Here is a 15,963-nt window from a genome sequence, read left to right as displayed (position 1 = left end):
GCCATATGAGTGCATGTTTGGGGCCCAGGAGTAGCCAGACTTTGTCCCTCAGAAACCACCTGGGCTTCCAGGGGATGTAGTTCAAGCAGAAAACCCTTCGATCCTATCCTGTGCCAGTCCTTCCCCAGTGGCATCAGGGCCCCAGCCCATTCTCACCTACCTGTGGGGCGAGGCTGGCAGCTAAGGACTCTGTCTATGAAGAAGTAGCCCAGAGGGCAGAAGACATGGGCAGTGCGCTTTGCTTTTGGCTCTTGCCTGGGCAGGTAACACTGAGAGAACACAAGGAAACACAAGTTGAGAAGGCAGGTAGGTCATGACTAACACCTGTACCTGGAGGCTGTTGAGAGTTGGGATCTCAGTTCAGGTGCTTACTTTGCCAAGGGTCTTTACAGATCCCCTAACTTTTCTGCCCCTCCAATTTTCTCTGTAAAAGAAAATTACCACCAACATTACCTCCATATGTCATGGTGAGGCGGAATTAATTATTGTGATCCATGGTTCAAGGGAGGTTTTCAAGTACTCCTTGTCTAACTTTTGGTGGATGCTGCAGCTCCAGAGCTAAACTTCTTGAGCTGTAGTTGTTGCTATGATTCAGTTCTCAGGGGACAGAGGTCTGCCTTGACTCTTGTCCTCTACCCAGTGGTGCACACAGTAGGTGCCTGGTTGACACCCACTAAGTGAGTGAGGTGCAATGTGGCTGCTGTGGGCATTTGTGCCCCAGCTCCAAAGTTTCTATGTTAATTGCATGTCACATGGAAGCAGTGACTCTGAACCTCCCAGCACTTCACAGGTATCATCTCATTTAATCCCCACAGTAGAGGTGTGTTATATTTGTTTTTGTATTGAACTGTCTGGGCAAGTCCCCGGGCACTGGGTCAGAAGCGAGCAAGGAGTGTTGGGTGTCTCCCCAAGGAGAGCATCACCATCTTACTTTTGACATGTTTGTTTTGATCCTGAGAAATTTAGCCTCTTCTGGGGACTTCCTGATAACCACCATGCCCCCTCCCACAGGAATGGTTGAGACAAGGAGCTGCCCTTCCCCCGGGGTCACCTGGTAGTCTTTGCTTTCTCTGAGTCTTGGGAGCCGGCTGCAGATTCTGGTGAGGCACGGCTGCTGAGCTGTCCTGCCACCATGGTAGCTGCAAAAGCCAAAGGAATCTGAGCAACTGAGGAGAGTCCCTGCAGGTTTGGGAGCCAGGGAGCAGTTGGGCCTTAATGGCAGTGCAGATGGCATTGAGGCCCTTCACACCTGGCCTTGGTACATTTGGGTCTGCTGCCATCTGGTCTGAGAAGAAGCTGCAAGCAGCCAGAGCTGCTAACAGTGAATGTGGGAAGATAGATCATATGATGGCCAGCCCCACTTCTCAAGTGAGGATTCACCAGGTTATAGGGCAGGAGAGAAACAGTGCCTGTCTAGAGCCCATGTCTTCTGGTACCTGTCCTGCACCTTGGCTGTGATTGAAGTTAGAAATCCAGGGACTGTGTCCTGGGCAGGCTCCAGGGGATCAACCACCAGGCTACTGGACTCATGCCCCTGGGAGCTCTTCACACTCAGGGCCACCATAGAAGGGACCTTTACAGGACCACTTTCTTCCAGGGAGAAGGAAGCCCTGGTCTCACCCAACCACTCGCCCTGCTGCTTTGTCCTTCCTGCCCTTTCCCTCTTCTCTTCCTGGGGCACGAGGGTGTCCACTCCTTACTGAAAGTCCTTGGAGCACTGCAGGCAGCTCCCAGCCATGGAGTCCTGGCCTGGCAGGCAGGCAATGAGGCACAGGAGGTAGCAGAGGGCCCCACTGCGGTGACAGAGGGCAGCTGTCCCTGTGAAAAGCAAAAGAGAGGAGCGACAGGCTTGGTGTGAGGGCATTGCTCCCCTTTTGCCTCTAGAGAGTCCTTCTGCTCTGGGCCTTCTCCTGTGATGATGTTACTTGAACAAAAGTCTGCAATTACTGAGAAACTGTCATAACAAATGGGTCTTCCCTGAGGACATGGGGTGCCATGGCTGGTGCTGAGGATGATAGTTCTTTTGGACACATGGCCAACCTGAGACATAGGAAGAGAAAAGCACAGATGTAACAGGGACACCAGGTTGGCTGAGAGCCCCCCACCCAAGGCCTCAGAAATCTGATGCTTTGATGAAGCCTAGTGACTTTTTTGTCACCCTTACCTTCTAGAATTTCAGGCACTTGAAGTGCCCTGAGGCTCTATTATCATAAGATAATAGAGCTGACATTTCATCTGGTCAACCCTCTCAATTTACATATGGGGAAGTGGGGATTCAGAGAGATCACAGGACTGGCCAGAGTCACCCTGAGGCCCTGGTGAAAGGGCTGGCACAGGCAGGGGTCATGGTATGGCAGGGCTCCTGTCTGGGGCCCCCTTGCAGTTCATGAGGCCTGATATGCAGCCCCTCCTTAGTGCTGGGACGCCAACCCTCTATCCCTGAAAACTGATGCACTGTAGACCCAAGGAAGAGCTGCATGAGCTTTACCTCAGAACTGCTCAGCAAATCCTTGTGGGTGAGCCCAAGAGACTCCGGGTTCTCAAGGGAAATCCACAGGCTTTGGGGACAGACAGACCTGGGTCAGATCCCAGGTCTTCCACCCACTACCAGTTGGTAACTTCTGTCCACCTCAGTTTGATCATGTTTTATTGGGGCATGAAACCTACCTCGGAGAATTGTGAACAATAAATGAAAAACAATAATGAAAACAATAAATGAAAAATTGTGAACAATAAATGAATTTATATAATATATATTAAACAAATATATAAATGCATATATTTATGTATGCTATAGGTATGCTATAAGATTATATAAGATTTATATAATTTTCATTTGACAAAGCCAACTATAAGTACTTGCTTTACATGAGGCCCAGAGAGGCAGACAATTCAGAGAGAAACAATACCCACTAGGACATACAAAACCACTCAGACTGCATGTGATTCCAGGGCCAAGACAAGGGGCAGAGTATAAGGATGAGGGGACAAGAAAGGGAGTGATCACTGAGAACCTGGGGGGGAAAGGCTGTGTACAAAAGGCAGCTTCACTTGGGTAAGGGAGAGAGTGAAAACATGCAGATGGAGGGAGGGGACACACACACACATACACAGAGGAGTGTAGGTTAGAGAAACCCAGAAGAGGAAGGCCAGCGGTGTGTGCCCCAGATGCTTCCTTTAGGGCAGTGACCCAGCAGTGATGAAGGCCAGGCGCTGGGTTCATACCTGGACCTGATACTTACAGACAGCATGCCCTTGGCCAAGTGATTTACTCTCTGAACCCCAGTGTCCTCATTTGAAAAGCGAGGTTAGTTGTACGTATGCAGAGTTGACAAGAGGTCTAACAGAGAATGCAGGTAGAGGCCCAGGTCCCAACACACAGCATGAACCCAGATGTCATGGCTGTTATTTCATTGATCTTGCTATTGGCTCACCTGCACTGAGGGCACCTAGCAGAGGGGCCAGGGCCATCCAGAGTCCAGGCTGCAGCATGCTGGAGCAATGACAGGTAAAGGCTGAGTGCAGATAATGTGCCAGATCCTAGCCTCTCTAGGCTGGAACATGTGACCTACATTGCTGTAACCTGGCCTCTGTAGTTGCCTAGGACCAGACCCAGTACACCCCCCACCAAGGTTCCCTGGGAAACGTGCCATCCCTGAGTGCATCAGAGGAAGACAGGAGGGATGTGTTCTTTGTCCATCTCTCCTGTCCTTCCAGATGGCCTCTGAGAAGATCCAGATTGCCAGGTTCTGATGCACTCATGAAACTTACTAGCTGCAGGATCCTGCATATAACTTACTATTTTTCTGTCTCAATTTCCTCATCTTTAAAACTGAGGTGACAAGACTACATATTTCCTGGGATTGTGGGAGAGCTAACGGAGTTTCAGGCATCTTCAGAGCAGTGCCTGCACACACATGCTTAGCAGCATTACTAATTTGTGTTTTAATTTATTGAGCACTCACAGTTTGTGTGGCAGCATACAATGGGCAGAAGAGTAAAAGTCCTGGCACATGTCCTTAGAGCTTAGCTTAAAGGTTATGAGACTAGCCCTCAGGTAGCAATTCCAAACACCATCATCATAAACCAGTTAGCACTATGTGGCCTTACTGTGGGGCCAGCTTTCATTTACTTTTTCAGGAGCTCTGTAAGAGGTGGAATTTTACCGGTGCAGTAGGAAGAGTGACTTGCTTGAGGTGGCCCACTATATAAGTGATAGAAGCCAGTCTGTGTTAGCCAGAGTCCATGCTGACTCAGCTCTCTTCCCATGGTAATGTCTGTGGTTCTCATGGCCCTGGGGAACCATCCAGACATGGATGATGATACACCTTTATTTACCCAGAGCTGGCTCCTCCAAGGGACAGGGACACTAGTGACTAGGTGTCTGAAGCTCGGGTTTGGCCTTGGAGGATGCACCTCAGGTTTAAAGTGTTGTGAGGTCAGTAATCTTGGCGGGTGTGATGTTGCCTATAATTGCTGATTTGTAAAAGCTATCGTATTTTAGAGGGACTCAGAGCCATCCATGCACTGGACATGCCCACCCATACCGCCTCAGTTGTATGACTTTCCCTCATCCCTGTGCCCAGTCACAAGGCCATCTTTCTGTTCCTCACACACTTAAGGACTGTTTCAGATTTCTGCTTAAGTGTTTCCTCTTTATTGTCTGATTCCCCACACTGCCTTGTTTTAATTCTCTTGCTTGCACTAAGTACCATTGATGTTTATCTTGTTTGTTCACAGATTGTTGGTCTCTCCTCAGTGGACTCTAAGGCCATGAGAGCAATGACCTGGTTGAACTCTCCTCCTCTGTGGCCCTGGTGCTTAGCATAGTACCTGGCATGTAGTGGGTACCTACCTCGTAAGTCCTTGAGAAAGGGTAAAGAAGTGAGAGGTGCCCAACAGTGTCTCTGTTAACTGCAGAAGTTTATTTTTCAACCTTATACAGGTGCCCAGCAAACAGAGCAGATAAGAGCTCTGGTTGGTTTAAAGGGAGGTGATGGTGGGGCAGGGGGAATCCAGAGGCCCCTTTTCTCTCCAGCTTGTCCCATAGGCAGCCCCTGAGGCTCCCTGTACAAACTGCTTACCTCAAAGAGCAGTTTAATAACTACTAATCTGGTCCAACTTCCTTATTTCCTGGAGGATAAAGGCACAGAGAGGTGAGGAGATGTGCCCAAGTCCACACAGTGAGATGCAGGCCTGTAAGAAAGCTGAGTTCCCTGACCTTGACCGGAGACACTTTCTGTTCTCCTCAATCACAAACCCAGATTGATGTTGCCCACCTTCATCTTAGACAAGCCATCTGGTCTGGGGCCACCTTTGTGTCAGCTATACCCACACCTGTCCCAGTCTCCAGTTCTCAGACAGAAGCCTGAGATAAGCCCCAACCCCAGCCTTCTCTGGAAATATGCTCCAAAGTGCATCCTTGGTGAAGAATAATGATTCAGGAGAAATACTGTCTGCACTGTGAGCCCCACAGAAGGCTTTATTTCTGCCCAGATGATCAGTGTGGCCCTGTCTATTATGCTGAGCCAAGCTGACTGTTCCCAAAAGAACCTCAGTGCATCCATTTCCTTCTACTTCACAAAAAATTTCCAGGAACTTGTGTAACTCTTATTACAGGTAACAATTGCCAATTTAAATTCAATCAGCATTAGTGCAAAGGGGGCTTAACACCAAGTTTGTCAGTCACATCTACCAAGGTGTGAACACATGAAGGTTATGGGGTTTCACCAAGGAGCAAGGCCTCAAGATAGAAAAAACAAAACAAAACAAAACAAAACAAAAACAAAAACAAAAACAACGAAAACAAAAACAAAAAAACCCAACCAGCTTTCCCATAAGAACCTCAAAGCTAGGGAGATTTTCAGGCTTTTATTTCTGAAACTCAGACCTGGTCTATCACTCAGGTCTCTCCCAGATTCCAGAGGAGAGCAGCTGGGGCTGTAGGCAGCCAGCTAAGTGCATCTTCAATTTCCCTTTTAGTCTCTCTCAGTTGCTGGCTTCATTGTTAGCAGCAATGAGATCTGGCTCCCACTCCACACATAGGGAGAGAAGTGGTGAACTTTTGGCAGAGGTTCTAGGATGGATGACTTTTTGTTATGATAACTGATCTATTGAATCATGAGCCTCTGAACTTGGTGGACCTAGTAAGTGTCAGTCCAGCTTCTTTCGGTGTTCCTGATGGTTGGGCCCTGATGCCAGAGAGTGACAGTGAAAATAAGAGAAGGATCTTGATCATTTCAAGTCACAGTGCCATGATGATGATGGTGATAATTATATGATAGTAATGATGGTGATGGTGATGATAATGAAAGTGATTATCATGGTGGTGATGGTAGTGATGGTCATGGTGATCATGATGGTAATGATGATAATGATGGTGGTAACGGTAATGGTGATTATGATAGTGATTATGATAGTGGTGATGCTGCTGCTGACCATTTCTTGGGGACTTGATTTTTTCTAGACATTGTATGAACATTATTTCATCTGACCCATCAATAATTCTGTGAAGTATCTGTTATTATTAACTCAATAGATAGGGAGATTGAAGCTATAACAGACCTAATTTCCCAAAGTTATTCTTCTATTAAGACACCGAGATGTGATTTAAATTCAGGCCCATCTAAAGGCTGTGACTTCTTTCTTTCTTTCTTTCTTTCTTTCTTTCTTTCTTTCTTTCTTTCTTTCTTTCTTCTTTCTCTTAAATTTTCTTTAAATCCAAGTTAGTTAACATATAGTGTAATAATGGTTTCAGGAATAGAATGTAGTAATTCATCATTTACATATAACACTCAGCACTCATCCCAACAAGCACCCTCCTTAATGCCCATCCCCCATTTAGCCCATCCCCCCAACCAAGACCCCTCCAGCAACCCTCATTGTGTTCCCTGTATTTAGAAGTCTCTAATGATATACCTCTCTCTGTTTTTATTTTATTTTTCCTTCTCTTCCCTTATGTTCATGTTTTGTTTCTAAAATTCCACATTTGAGTGAAATCATATGATATTTGTCTTTGACTGACTTATTTAGATTCTAGTTCCATCCACTTTGTTGCAAATGGCAAAAATTCATTCTTTTTGATCACCAAGTAATATTCCATTGAATATATATGCCACATCTTCTTTATCCATTCAGCAGTCAATGGACATTTGGGCTCTTTCCATAATTTGGCTATTATTGATAGTGCTGCTATAAACTGGGGTGCGTGTGCCCCTTTGAATCAGCATTTTTGTATCCTTTGGATAAATTCCTAGTAGTGCAAGTGCTAGGTCATAGAGTAGCTCTATTTTTAATTTTTAGAAGAACCTCCATACTGTTTTCCATAGTGGCTGTACCAATTTGCATTCCCACCAACAGTGCAAAAGTATTTCCCTTCCTCTGCCTCCTTGCCAATATCTGTTGTTTCCTGAGTTGTTCCTTTAAGCCATTCTGAAAGGTGCGAAGTGGTACCTCATTATGGTTTTGATCTGTATTTCCCTGATGATAAGTGATGTTGAGCATCTTTTCATGTGTCTGTTAGTCATCTAGATGTCTTCTTTTTAAAAGTGTCCATGTCTTCACAGGATACAAAATTAATGTACAGAAATCAGTTGAATTTTTATACACCAATAATGAAGCAACAGAAAGGCAAATAAAGAAACTGATCCCATTCACAATTGCACCAAGAAGCATAAAATACCTAGGAATAAACCTAACCAAAGATGTAAAGGATCTGTATGCTGAAAACTATAGAAAGCTTATGAAGGAAATTGAAGAAGATTTAAAGAAATGGAAAAACATTCTGTGCTCATTGATTGGAAAAATAAATATTGTTAAAATGTCAATACTATCCAAAGCTATATACACATTCAATGCAATCCCAATCAAAATTGCACAGCATTCTTCTTCAGGCTAGAACAAGCAATCCTAAAATTTGTATGGAGCCACAAAAGACCCCGAATAACCAAAGGAATATTGAAGAAGAAGACCAAAGCTGGAGGCATCACAATTCCAGTCTTTAGTCTCTACTAAAAAGCTGTAATCATCAAGACAGTATGGTATTAGCACAAAAACAGACACATAGACCAATGCAATAGAATAGAGACTCCAGAATTGGACCCACAAAAGTATGGCAAACTAATCTTTGACAAAGCAGGATGGAATATCCAATGGAAAAAAGAGAATCTCTTTAACAAATGGTGCTGGGAGAACTGGACAGCAACATGCAGAAGGATGAACCTACACCACTTTCTGACACCACGCACAAAAATAAACTCAAAATGGATGAAGAACCAGAATGGGAGACAGGAAACAATCAAAACCCTAGAGGAGAAAGCAGGAAAAAAACCTCTCTGACCTCAGCTGCAGCAATTTCTTACTTGACACATCTCCAAAAGCAAGGGAATTAAAAGCAAAAATGAACTATTGGGACCTCATGAAGATAAAAAACTTCTGCACAGCAAAGTAAACCAAAAGGCAGCTGATGGGATGGGAAAAGATATTTGCAAATGACATATTGGATAAAGGGCTAGTATCCAAAATCTATAAAGAACTCACCAAACTCCACACCCGAAAAACAAATAATCCAGTGAAGAAATGGGCAGAATACATGAATAGACATTTTTCTAAAGAAGACATCCAGATGGCCAACAGGCACATGAAAGGATACTCAATGTCACTCCTCATCAGGGAAATACAAATCAAAACCACATTGAGATACCACATCATGCCAGTCAGAGAGGCTAAAATGAACAAATCAGGAGACTATAGATGCTGGAGAGGATGTGGAGAAATGGGAACCCTCTTGCACTGTTGGTGAGAATGCAAACTGGTGCAGCCACTCTGGAAAACAGTGTGGAGGTTCCTCAAAAAATTAAAAATAGATCTACCCTATGACCCAGCAATAGCTCTGCTAGGAATTTACCCAAGGAATACAGGAGTGCTGATGCATAGGGGCACTTATACCCCACTGTTTATAGCAGCACTTTCAACAATAGCCAAATTACGGAAAGAACCTAAATGTCCATCAACTGACGAATGGATAAAGAAGGTGTGGTTTATATATACTATGGAATACTACTTGGCAATGAGAAAGAATGAAATCTTGCCATTTGCAGCAATGTGGATGGAACTGGAGAGTATTATGCTAAGTGAAATAAGCCATACAGAGAAAGACAGATATCATATGTTTTCACTCTTATGTGGATCCCGAGAAACTTAACAGAAGACTGGGGTGGGGTGGGGGAGGAAGGGGGGAAAAGTTACAGAGAGGGAAGGAGGCAAACCATAAGAGACTCTTAAATACTGAGAACAAACTGAGGGTTGATGGGGGGTGGGGGAGAGGGGAAAGTGGTTGATGGGCATGGAGGAGGACACCTGTTGGGATAAACACTGGGTGTTGTATGGAAACCAATTTGACAATAAATTATATATATATATATATATATATATATATATATATATATATAAATTAAAAAAATAAAAGTGTCCATGTCTTTTGCCCATTTCTTCACCGGATTATTTGTTTTTTGGGGTGTTGAGTTTGATAAATTCTTAATAGATTTTGAATACTAAACCTTTATCAGATATGTAATTAGCAAATATCTTCTCCCATTCCATTGGTTTCCTTTTAGTTTTGTTGATTGTTTCATTTGCTGTGCAGATGCTTTTTGTCTTGATGAGGTCCCAACAGTTCATTTTTGCTTTTGTTTCCCTTTTCTCCAGAGACATGTCTGGTAAGAAGGTGCTGCAGCCAAGGTCAAAAAGATTGATGCCTGTTCTCTCCCGTAGGATTTTGATGGCTTCCTGTCTTACATTTAGGTCTTTCATTAATTTTGAGTTTATTTTTGTGTGTGGTGTAAGAAAGTGGTGTAGGTTCATTCTTCTGCATGTTGCTGTCCAGTTTTTTCAACACCATTTGCTAAAGAGACTGTCTTTTTTCCATTGGATATTCTTTCCTGCTTTGTTGAAGATTAGTTGGCCATACGTTTGTGGGTCCATTTCTGGGTTCTATATCTGTTCCATTGATCTATGTGTATGTTTTTGTGCCAGTACCATAGTGTCTTGATGATTACAGCTTAAAATTTGTTTAATGTTTATTTGTTTTTTGGGGGGGGGGAAGGGCAGACCACAGAATCCAAAGCAGGCTCCATGCTCCAAGCTGTCAGCACAGACCCCAATGTGGGGTTCAAACTCACGAACCATGAGATCATGACCCGAGCTGAAGTCAGACATTTAACCTACTGAGCCACCCAGACACCCCTGATTACGGCTTTATAATACAGATTGGAGTCTGGAACTGTGATGCGTCCAGCTTTGGTTTTCTTTTTCAGGATTGCTTTGGCTATTCAGATGTTTTGCAGTTCCATACACATTTTAGAATTGTTTGTTATTGCTTGGTGAAGAATGCTGGTGTTATATTTTAGGGATTGCATTGAATGTGTAGATTGCTTTAGGTAGTATCGACATTTTAACAATATTTGTTCTTCTGATCCATAAGCATGGAATGTTTTTCCATTTCTCTGTGCTTCTTCCACTTCTTTCTATGTAATTTGATCTATCCCACATCTCTGCCTTGTCTTTGTCTCAGAAACCACCTAGGAGGTGGACTGTGCAAGAGTGTGTGTCCAGGGTCTCTTTCCATTGTTTTCATGCAGTGGCTTGAAATCATTTTGGAGCTACTTGCTATATTTAAGCCTTAATGAAACGTGGACCCACTTTTCCTGAAAACAGCAGCAACAATAATAAAAAAAAAAACATACACATGAAGCCAACACTGTATATCCAATTTGGGGAACAATGCAGGCAGCAATCACATCTCCAGTTTACATTCCTGATCATAGGCATGTTCACAGTTCCCATCCATCTTGTTACTTCCAGCATCAAAGAGGCAAAATCAAATGTGTTCACCCACCCCATAAACACAAACTTGTCTTGAGTGTGCCAAGAGGCAAATCTGCCTACAAAAGCCACAACCAGACAGCTGGGGGTGGGGCTCATGCAGATAGGTGTATTGATTGGACACAATTTGGAGAATGCTTCTCATGCAAAAGGGCACCATGTTCTGATTGGAGCACCACTTTGAAGTGCCCTGTTGAGGATGGGCCATATCCCTCAGGGGTTTTCCCTATCCTGACAATGCTAGGTAGGATCCAGGAAGGGAAGGCCATTGGCAGAGGATTTGGGGCAGGCAGTCACAGGCCACATCCCTGTGGTCTGCCTCCCCTCCTTACATCCTGCCTTCCTGGAAGTGAGTGACGACACTAGGACATCTGTATACTGTTGGCTGAAAGCTGCCTTGCAGTGCTTCTAACATCTGGGTTATAGAATGTTACCAGGTAGACATGATTTTATTAAAATACTCTGCCCTCCTATAAGCATATTTATTTCATTTCAGCTTATAGGAGCAGGTTTCCTGTTGTTTTGCTTCTGAGACAGAGAAGTCTTCTGGAAACAGGGTCTTGTTTTATATTAAACACAATGGCTGCCAGAGTTGCTGGGCCTGCCAAGTTGACCCAGCATCAGTTTGATGTCGGAAGCCACGTTTCTTGCATTTCTCAGGAGAACGCAGGCGACCCCATGGCTTAAAGTTCATCCTTACCTTGGACTCTGTGGGGATTAAGAGGGATAGAGGCTTCAAAACCTGATGTGGGTACTTCAGGAATTGGGGAGAGAGGAGATGTATGGGATGAGACACATCCTGTGCTGGATGCTGAGCACCTGGAGGACCAGCATTTTGCATTTCAGCACTTTGCATAATGAAAGAAACACAGCACTATCCAACAACTGTGAATACATGAAGCTCTTTTCTGTGGTATAGTCCTTTAAGCCTTGGTGTTCCCACAGAGACTGTCAAAGGGCTTCCTGGCTAGGGCAGCTCTAGGGAAAGAGAAGAGGATGCCTGACCTATATATGAGTTCTGTGTCCATGCTGGGGCTTACAGCTTGATCCCAGATCACTTTCTTTATATCTAATTTTCAGCTGAAGTAAGGCAAGGTTATTAAAATTTATGAATTGCTCTAGAGTCTAGAGCCACCAGAGCTTCTCAGAACTGCCACTTATCATGTGAAAACTTGTCTAGTAAAAGCAGGCTTCTCACGGAAAAACCTTACTCCTCAGTGATCCAGATTCACAGCCCACCTGCCTGGGAAAGGAGCTTATGTTACAGTTGGCAAGGCTATTTCCTATAAGATGAACACCAATCAGCCACCCTCTCTGTCTAGAGTCAGAGGAGGAGTTGTGGGGTGTGAAGTGGCAGCCCTCCACTGCTCTATCCCCGGAACATCAGCCAGGTGGGTGAACATTGGGACCTAGTGACAAGATGAAGGCGATCTTTGACCTCCAAGTTCTTCATGCAAGAACTTAACAGGCTTGGTGACAGATGAGAAGAGATTGCTGATGTTTCAACTATTGACATCATCTTGGATCTCTTGCAGGCTACTGTCATTTATGTCTTATGTGCATTCTTTGTAAAAAAATTTTTTAATGTTTATTTATTATTGATAGAGAGACACAGATTGTGAGCAGGGGAGGGGTAGAGAGAGGGGGAAACATAGAATCTAAAGTAGGCTCCAGGCTCTGTGTGTCAGCACAGAGTCCGACGCGGGGCTTGAACTCACAAACTGCGAGATCGTGACCTGGGCCGAAGTTGGTTGCTTAACCAACTAAGCCACCCAGGCTCATTCTGAATTTGCACCGCTGAGATAGCTCCCTCAGGATCAGCAATGTCTGTTAGAGGTTGGAGCTGTCCTCTTCACTATGGAGCTGCCTGTCCCAGAACAGGTAGAGGATGGGGTTTGATACACACTACACCTCACTGCCTTGGGGGCGGGCCTTGTACTCTGAGCATGGTGCACATTGAGCAATGGAAGGACATTCAGGTTTAGGACAGCAGAATACCCCAACATTCTTAACAGAAGAGTTCATGGGGCCATATCCTCCATCCTAGGTCTGCTTAAGGATAAATAAATAAATAAATAAATAAAGCTGTCCAAAATAAATACATTTCATTTAAATTTACCCAGCATAGAGAGAGGGAAGGAGGAGCAGAAATAGACTGAAGTCAGAGGGGCAACCCAGGCCAGACGGTATACAGCCTTGCAGTCACTTGAAGTTGAGACCTGAGATTAGCTTATTTTGCCATAGAATTACAAGGGAATTTCTTTTTGATTTCCTTCATGCCTTCCGTCTAGGGCTTCAGTTCTGGAAGCAGAGAACAGGCATCCCCTTTGGGTTCCACAGTGTGTGAGACTAAAGGGCGTGAATAAATGGCCGAGGTCTTCAGAGTTCCAGAGTTGTGGCAGCTGATGACGAGCTCAGAGTCATAAATCCATGGCCTGGAACAGATTTTAAAGGGTGGAGAAAGCAGACTGACTTTAGAGTTAGAATGCCTGGGTTGATGCCTTGGCATTGTTGGGCACCAGCTGTGTAACACCAGGTAAATTGCTTAGCCTCTCTGAGTCATAGATTTCCCAACAATAAAATTAAAATAGTAATACCAGCCTTCTTCAACAGGTTTCTTGAGAGGATCAAATAGAATTAATGTATATGTGCTTAGATACTTTAAAGGGTTAAAATATTCTAAAATATTGTCACTACTTTTCAAGTCCCAGGCTCCTGAAACCCAACATTTTAAAGCCTCTTTTGGACTGCCTGAACAAAAGAAAGCTTTCCTGAAACTGGCATACTGAATCTGGCAGGAAGAGGCTGACAGTGGCTGGGCAAGTTTCAGCACATTTCAGTTGACACATGGGGTCTTGTATGTAGGAAGATGCTCAATGCCTGCTTTTAGACTCCACTGAGGATAGAACTGGAGGAAACAGATTAAAATTACAGGAGGGAGTATGTGGGATAAACAATTATAATACAGCATTGTCAATAAAGGTGTGAACATAAGAGAGCTGATCCAGGAGCTTGTGGAGCTTTTCTTGTGTGTCTGTAAAAGGGAGAAAGCAATTTCCTTGGAAGTAGAAAAAGATAAATGACTACCCACTGTCCACATTTCAGCCAAGGATTCCTGAAGCAGAGGAAGATGCTTAATGAGAAACAAATGATTTAGTTGTTTGCAAGGCTTATTTTAACTCATTGTATTCAAATTTACTTTGCTTTCTTTTCAAAGGTAACTTATGGTCACCCAGTTTCATTGATTCACATCTTTAGGTCAATAAATTATTCCAAAGTTCTAGTCCAGTGATTTTCAGTCTTGGTGATGCAACAGAATCACCTAAGCAAATAGATGATAGATAGATAGACAATAGATCAATAGGTGGATAAATAGATATTTGCATGGCATCCCCAGACCTCTTGAGTCAGAATCTTCTAGAATCTGGGCTCAAGTATCAATATATTCCTAAAGCTCCACAGGTCACCCTGAAACATGGCTCAAGTTGAGGACAACAATGCCCTTCAAATCCTTCATTCTGCAATGCCAACATTGTAACCCTTGAACTCAGTTGTTTTAGAATTGTGTACTGCATTTTTGAACTGACTTTAAATACTGTTTTGGGGGGAAAGGCATGCACTCTTTCAAAGCAAGACTTGATTCTAAACTTGATTCTATAAATTTTATCAGGGGTGCCTGGGTGGCTCAGTCGGTTGTGTGTCTGACTTTGGCTCAGATCATGATCTCACAGCTCGTGAGTTCAAGCCCCACACCGGGCTCTGTGCAGACAGCTCAGACTCTGGAGCCTGTTTTGGATTCTGTGTCTCCCTCTCTCTGCCCCTTCCCCACTCATGCTCTGTCTCTCTCTGCCTCTCAAAAATGAATAAACGTTAAATTTTTTTTTAATTTTATCAAAAAACCCATCTAATTTCATGGCGATTCTATATAACTGATGGATAAGGGAAGATCTTGTATTTGGAGGAAGAAAACCCTTCTGACTGTAAAGGACTGTTATGAAGAAGTCATTTCACTCCCTCTGTGTTCCAGCCTGGGGCACATGTGGGGGTTAGGGCTGGGTGGTGAAGATATCTGTGTCTTTTGGCTTGAAATTCACTGGGTAGAAGCCAGTTTCCACTTATGTAGATGACAGCCAAAGGAGATGAAAGGAATGAAGAAAGCTGAGAAGTCTAATGGGAAGAACAGAAAAAGATGCTGGAGTTTCATCTCTGACAAGCTTTAAGTTAAAAGTCTCTTCAAAAAGGTCTTGGGGAAGTTGTAACTAAGGCTCCTCATACCAAGCTGTCAGGAGCTTCACCTTACTCTTCTCTGGGGTTCTATATGGACTCCCAGGAGGTTTGCATGCCCTAGACAACATTGCAGGTGAATGCATACTTTTTCTACCATGCAAAAAGGACTCACTGGTAACAGTTCAAGATTGTAAGAAAATTTTTTATTGTTCCTCAGGTTTTGTATACCACTTTCCACATAATAACTAGGTAAGACTTGAAATTACTTTTTAAGGAGAATTTTTTCCTATATAAAAAGGAAACATTTTCCTGAGAGTTTGTGTTACGCACATATGCTCACATTCTTGAAAGCTGACATTGTGTGGCATTCCCAAACCAAGCCTGTGAGATGATGGTAGAGCTCCAGGGTTCGTGTACTCTTGAGTGCAGGTTTTTGGTGCCCAACCTAGGGGGTGCCACTCATACACCCAATGTCATCTATTGTTCTGTATCCTGCCAGTACCCACATGAAGGACTTTATGGACAACAGCCTGCCAACCAAGTCATCATTCGGGAGTGGTATCGAGACAGTGACAGTGATCTGGCACTGGACATGGTGGCCAGAGCTGCCACTGGCATGGCCTTAGGCTCTCTGGTCTGGGTCTTCTAGAGTCCTTCAGATCTGGATGTGCATAGCTTCTGATACCCTGTGTGCAATAATATAATTTGCAGGGCATTTCTGTTGGTGATAAATGTTTTTAATAATAGTTTAATTGTTCTTTTGAAAGTGATGACATCATAGTTCTAACTAATCCATACACGTACTGTAGAGAAGGCTTCTGACTTGTGTTTAGCTAAAACATGGACTCTCTGGGG

At 43.9% G+C, this 15,963-nt stretch overlaps 1 protein-coding gene across 1 annotated transcript in view; it reads right to left on the bottom strand.

The window, feature by feature from the left end:
- Nucleotides 1–15,963, bottom strand: part of LOC106979786 (zonadhesin) — a 130,489-nt gene that overhangs the window by 79,904 nt on the left and 34,622 nt on the right. Inside the window, exons 7-9 of the mRNA XM_053203494.1 lie at nucleotides 1,701–1,818; nucleotides 1,052–1,139; nucleotides 161–269 (exon numbers count right to left, since the gene is read on the bottom strand). Of these exons, the coding sequence (XP_053059469.1) occupies nucleotides 161–269; nucleotides 1,052–1,139; nucleotides 1,701–1,818 (315 nt within the window). The remainder of the gene's footprint in view (nucleotides 1–160; nucleotides 270–1,051; nucleotides 1,140–1,700; nucleotides 1,819–15,963) is intronic.

Source organism: Acinonyx jubatus, chromosome A1, assembly GCF_027475565.1.
Source record: "Acinonyx jubatus isolate Ajub_Pintada_27869175 chromosome A1, VMU_Ajub_asm_v1.0, whole genome shotgun sequence".
Taxonomy (NCBI): Eukaryota; Metazoa; Chordata; class Mammalia; order Carnivora; family Felidae; genus Acinonyx; species Acinonyx jubatus.
This window is presented reverse-complemented; position numbering and strand designations above follow the sequence as displayed.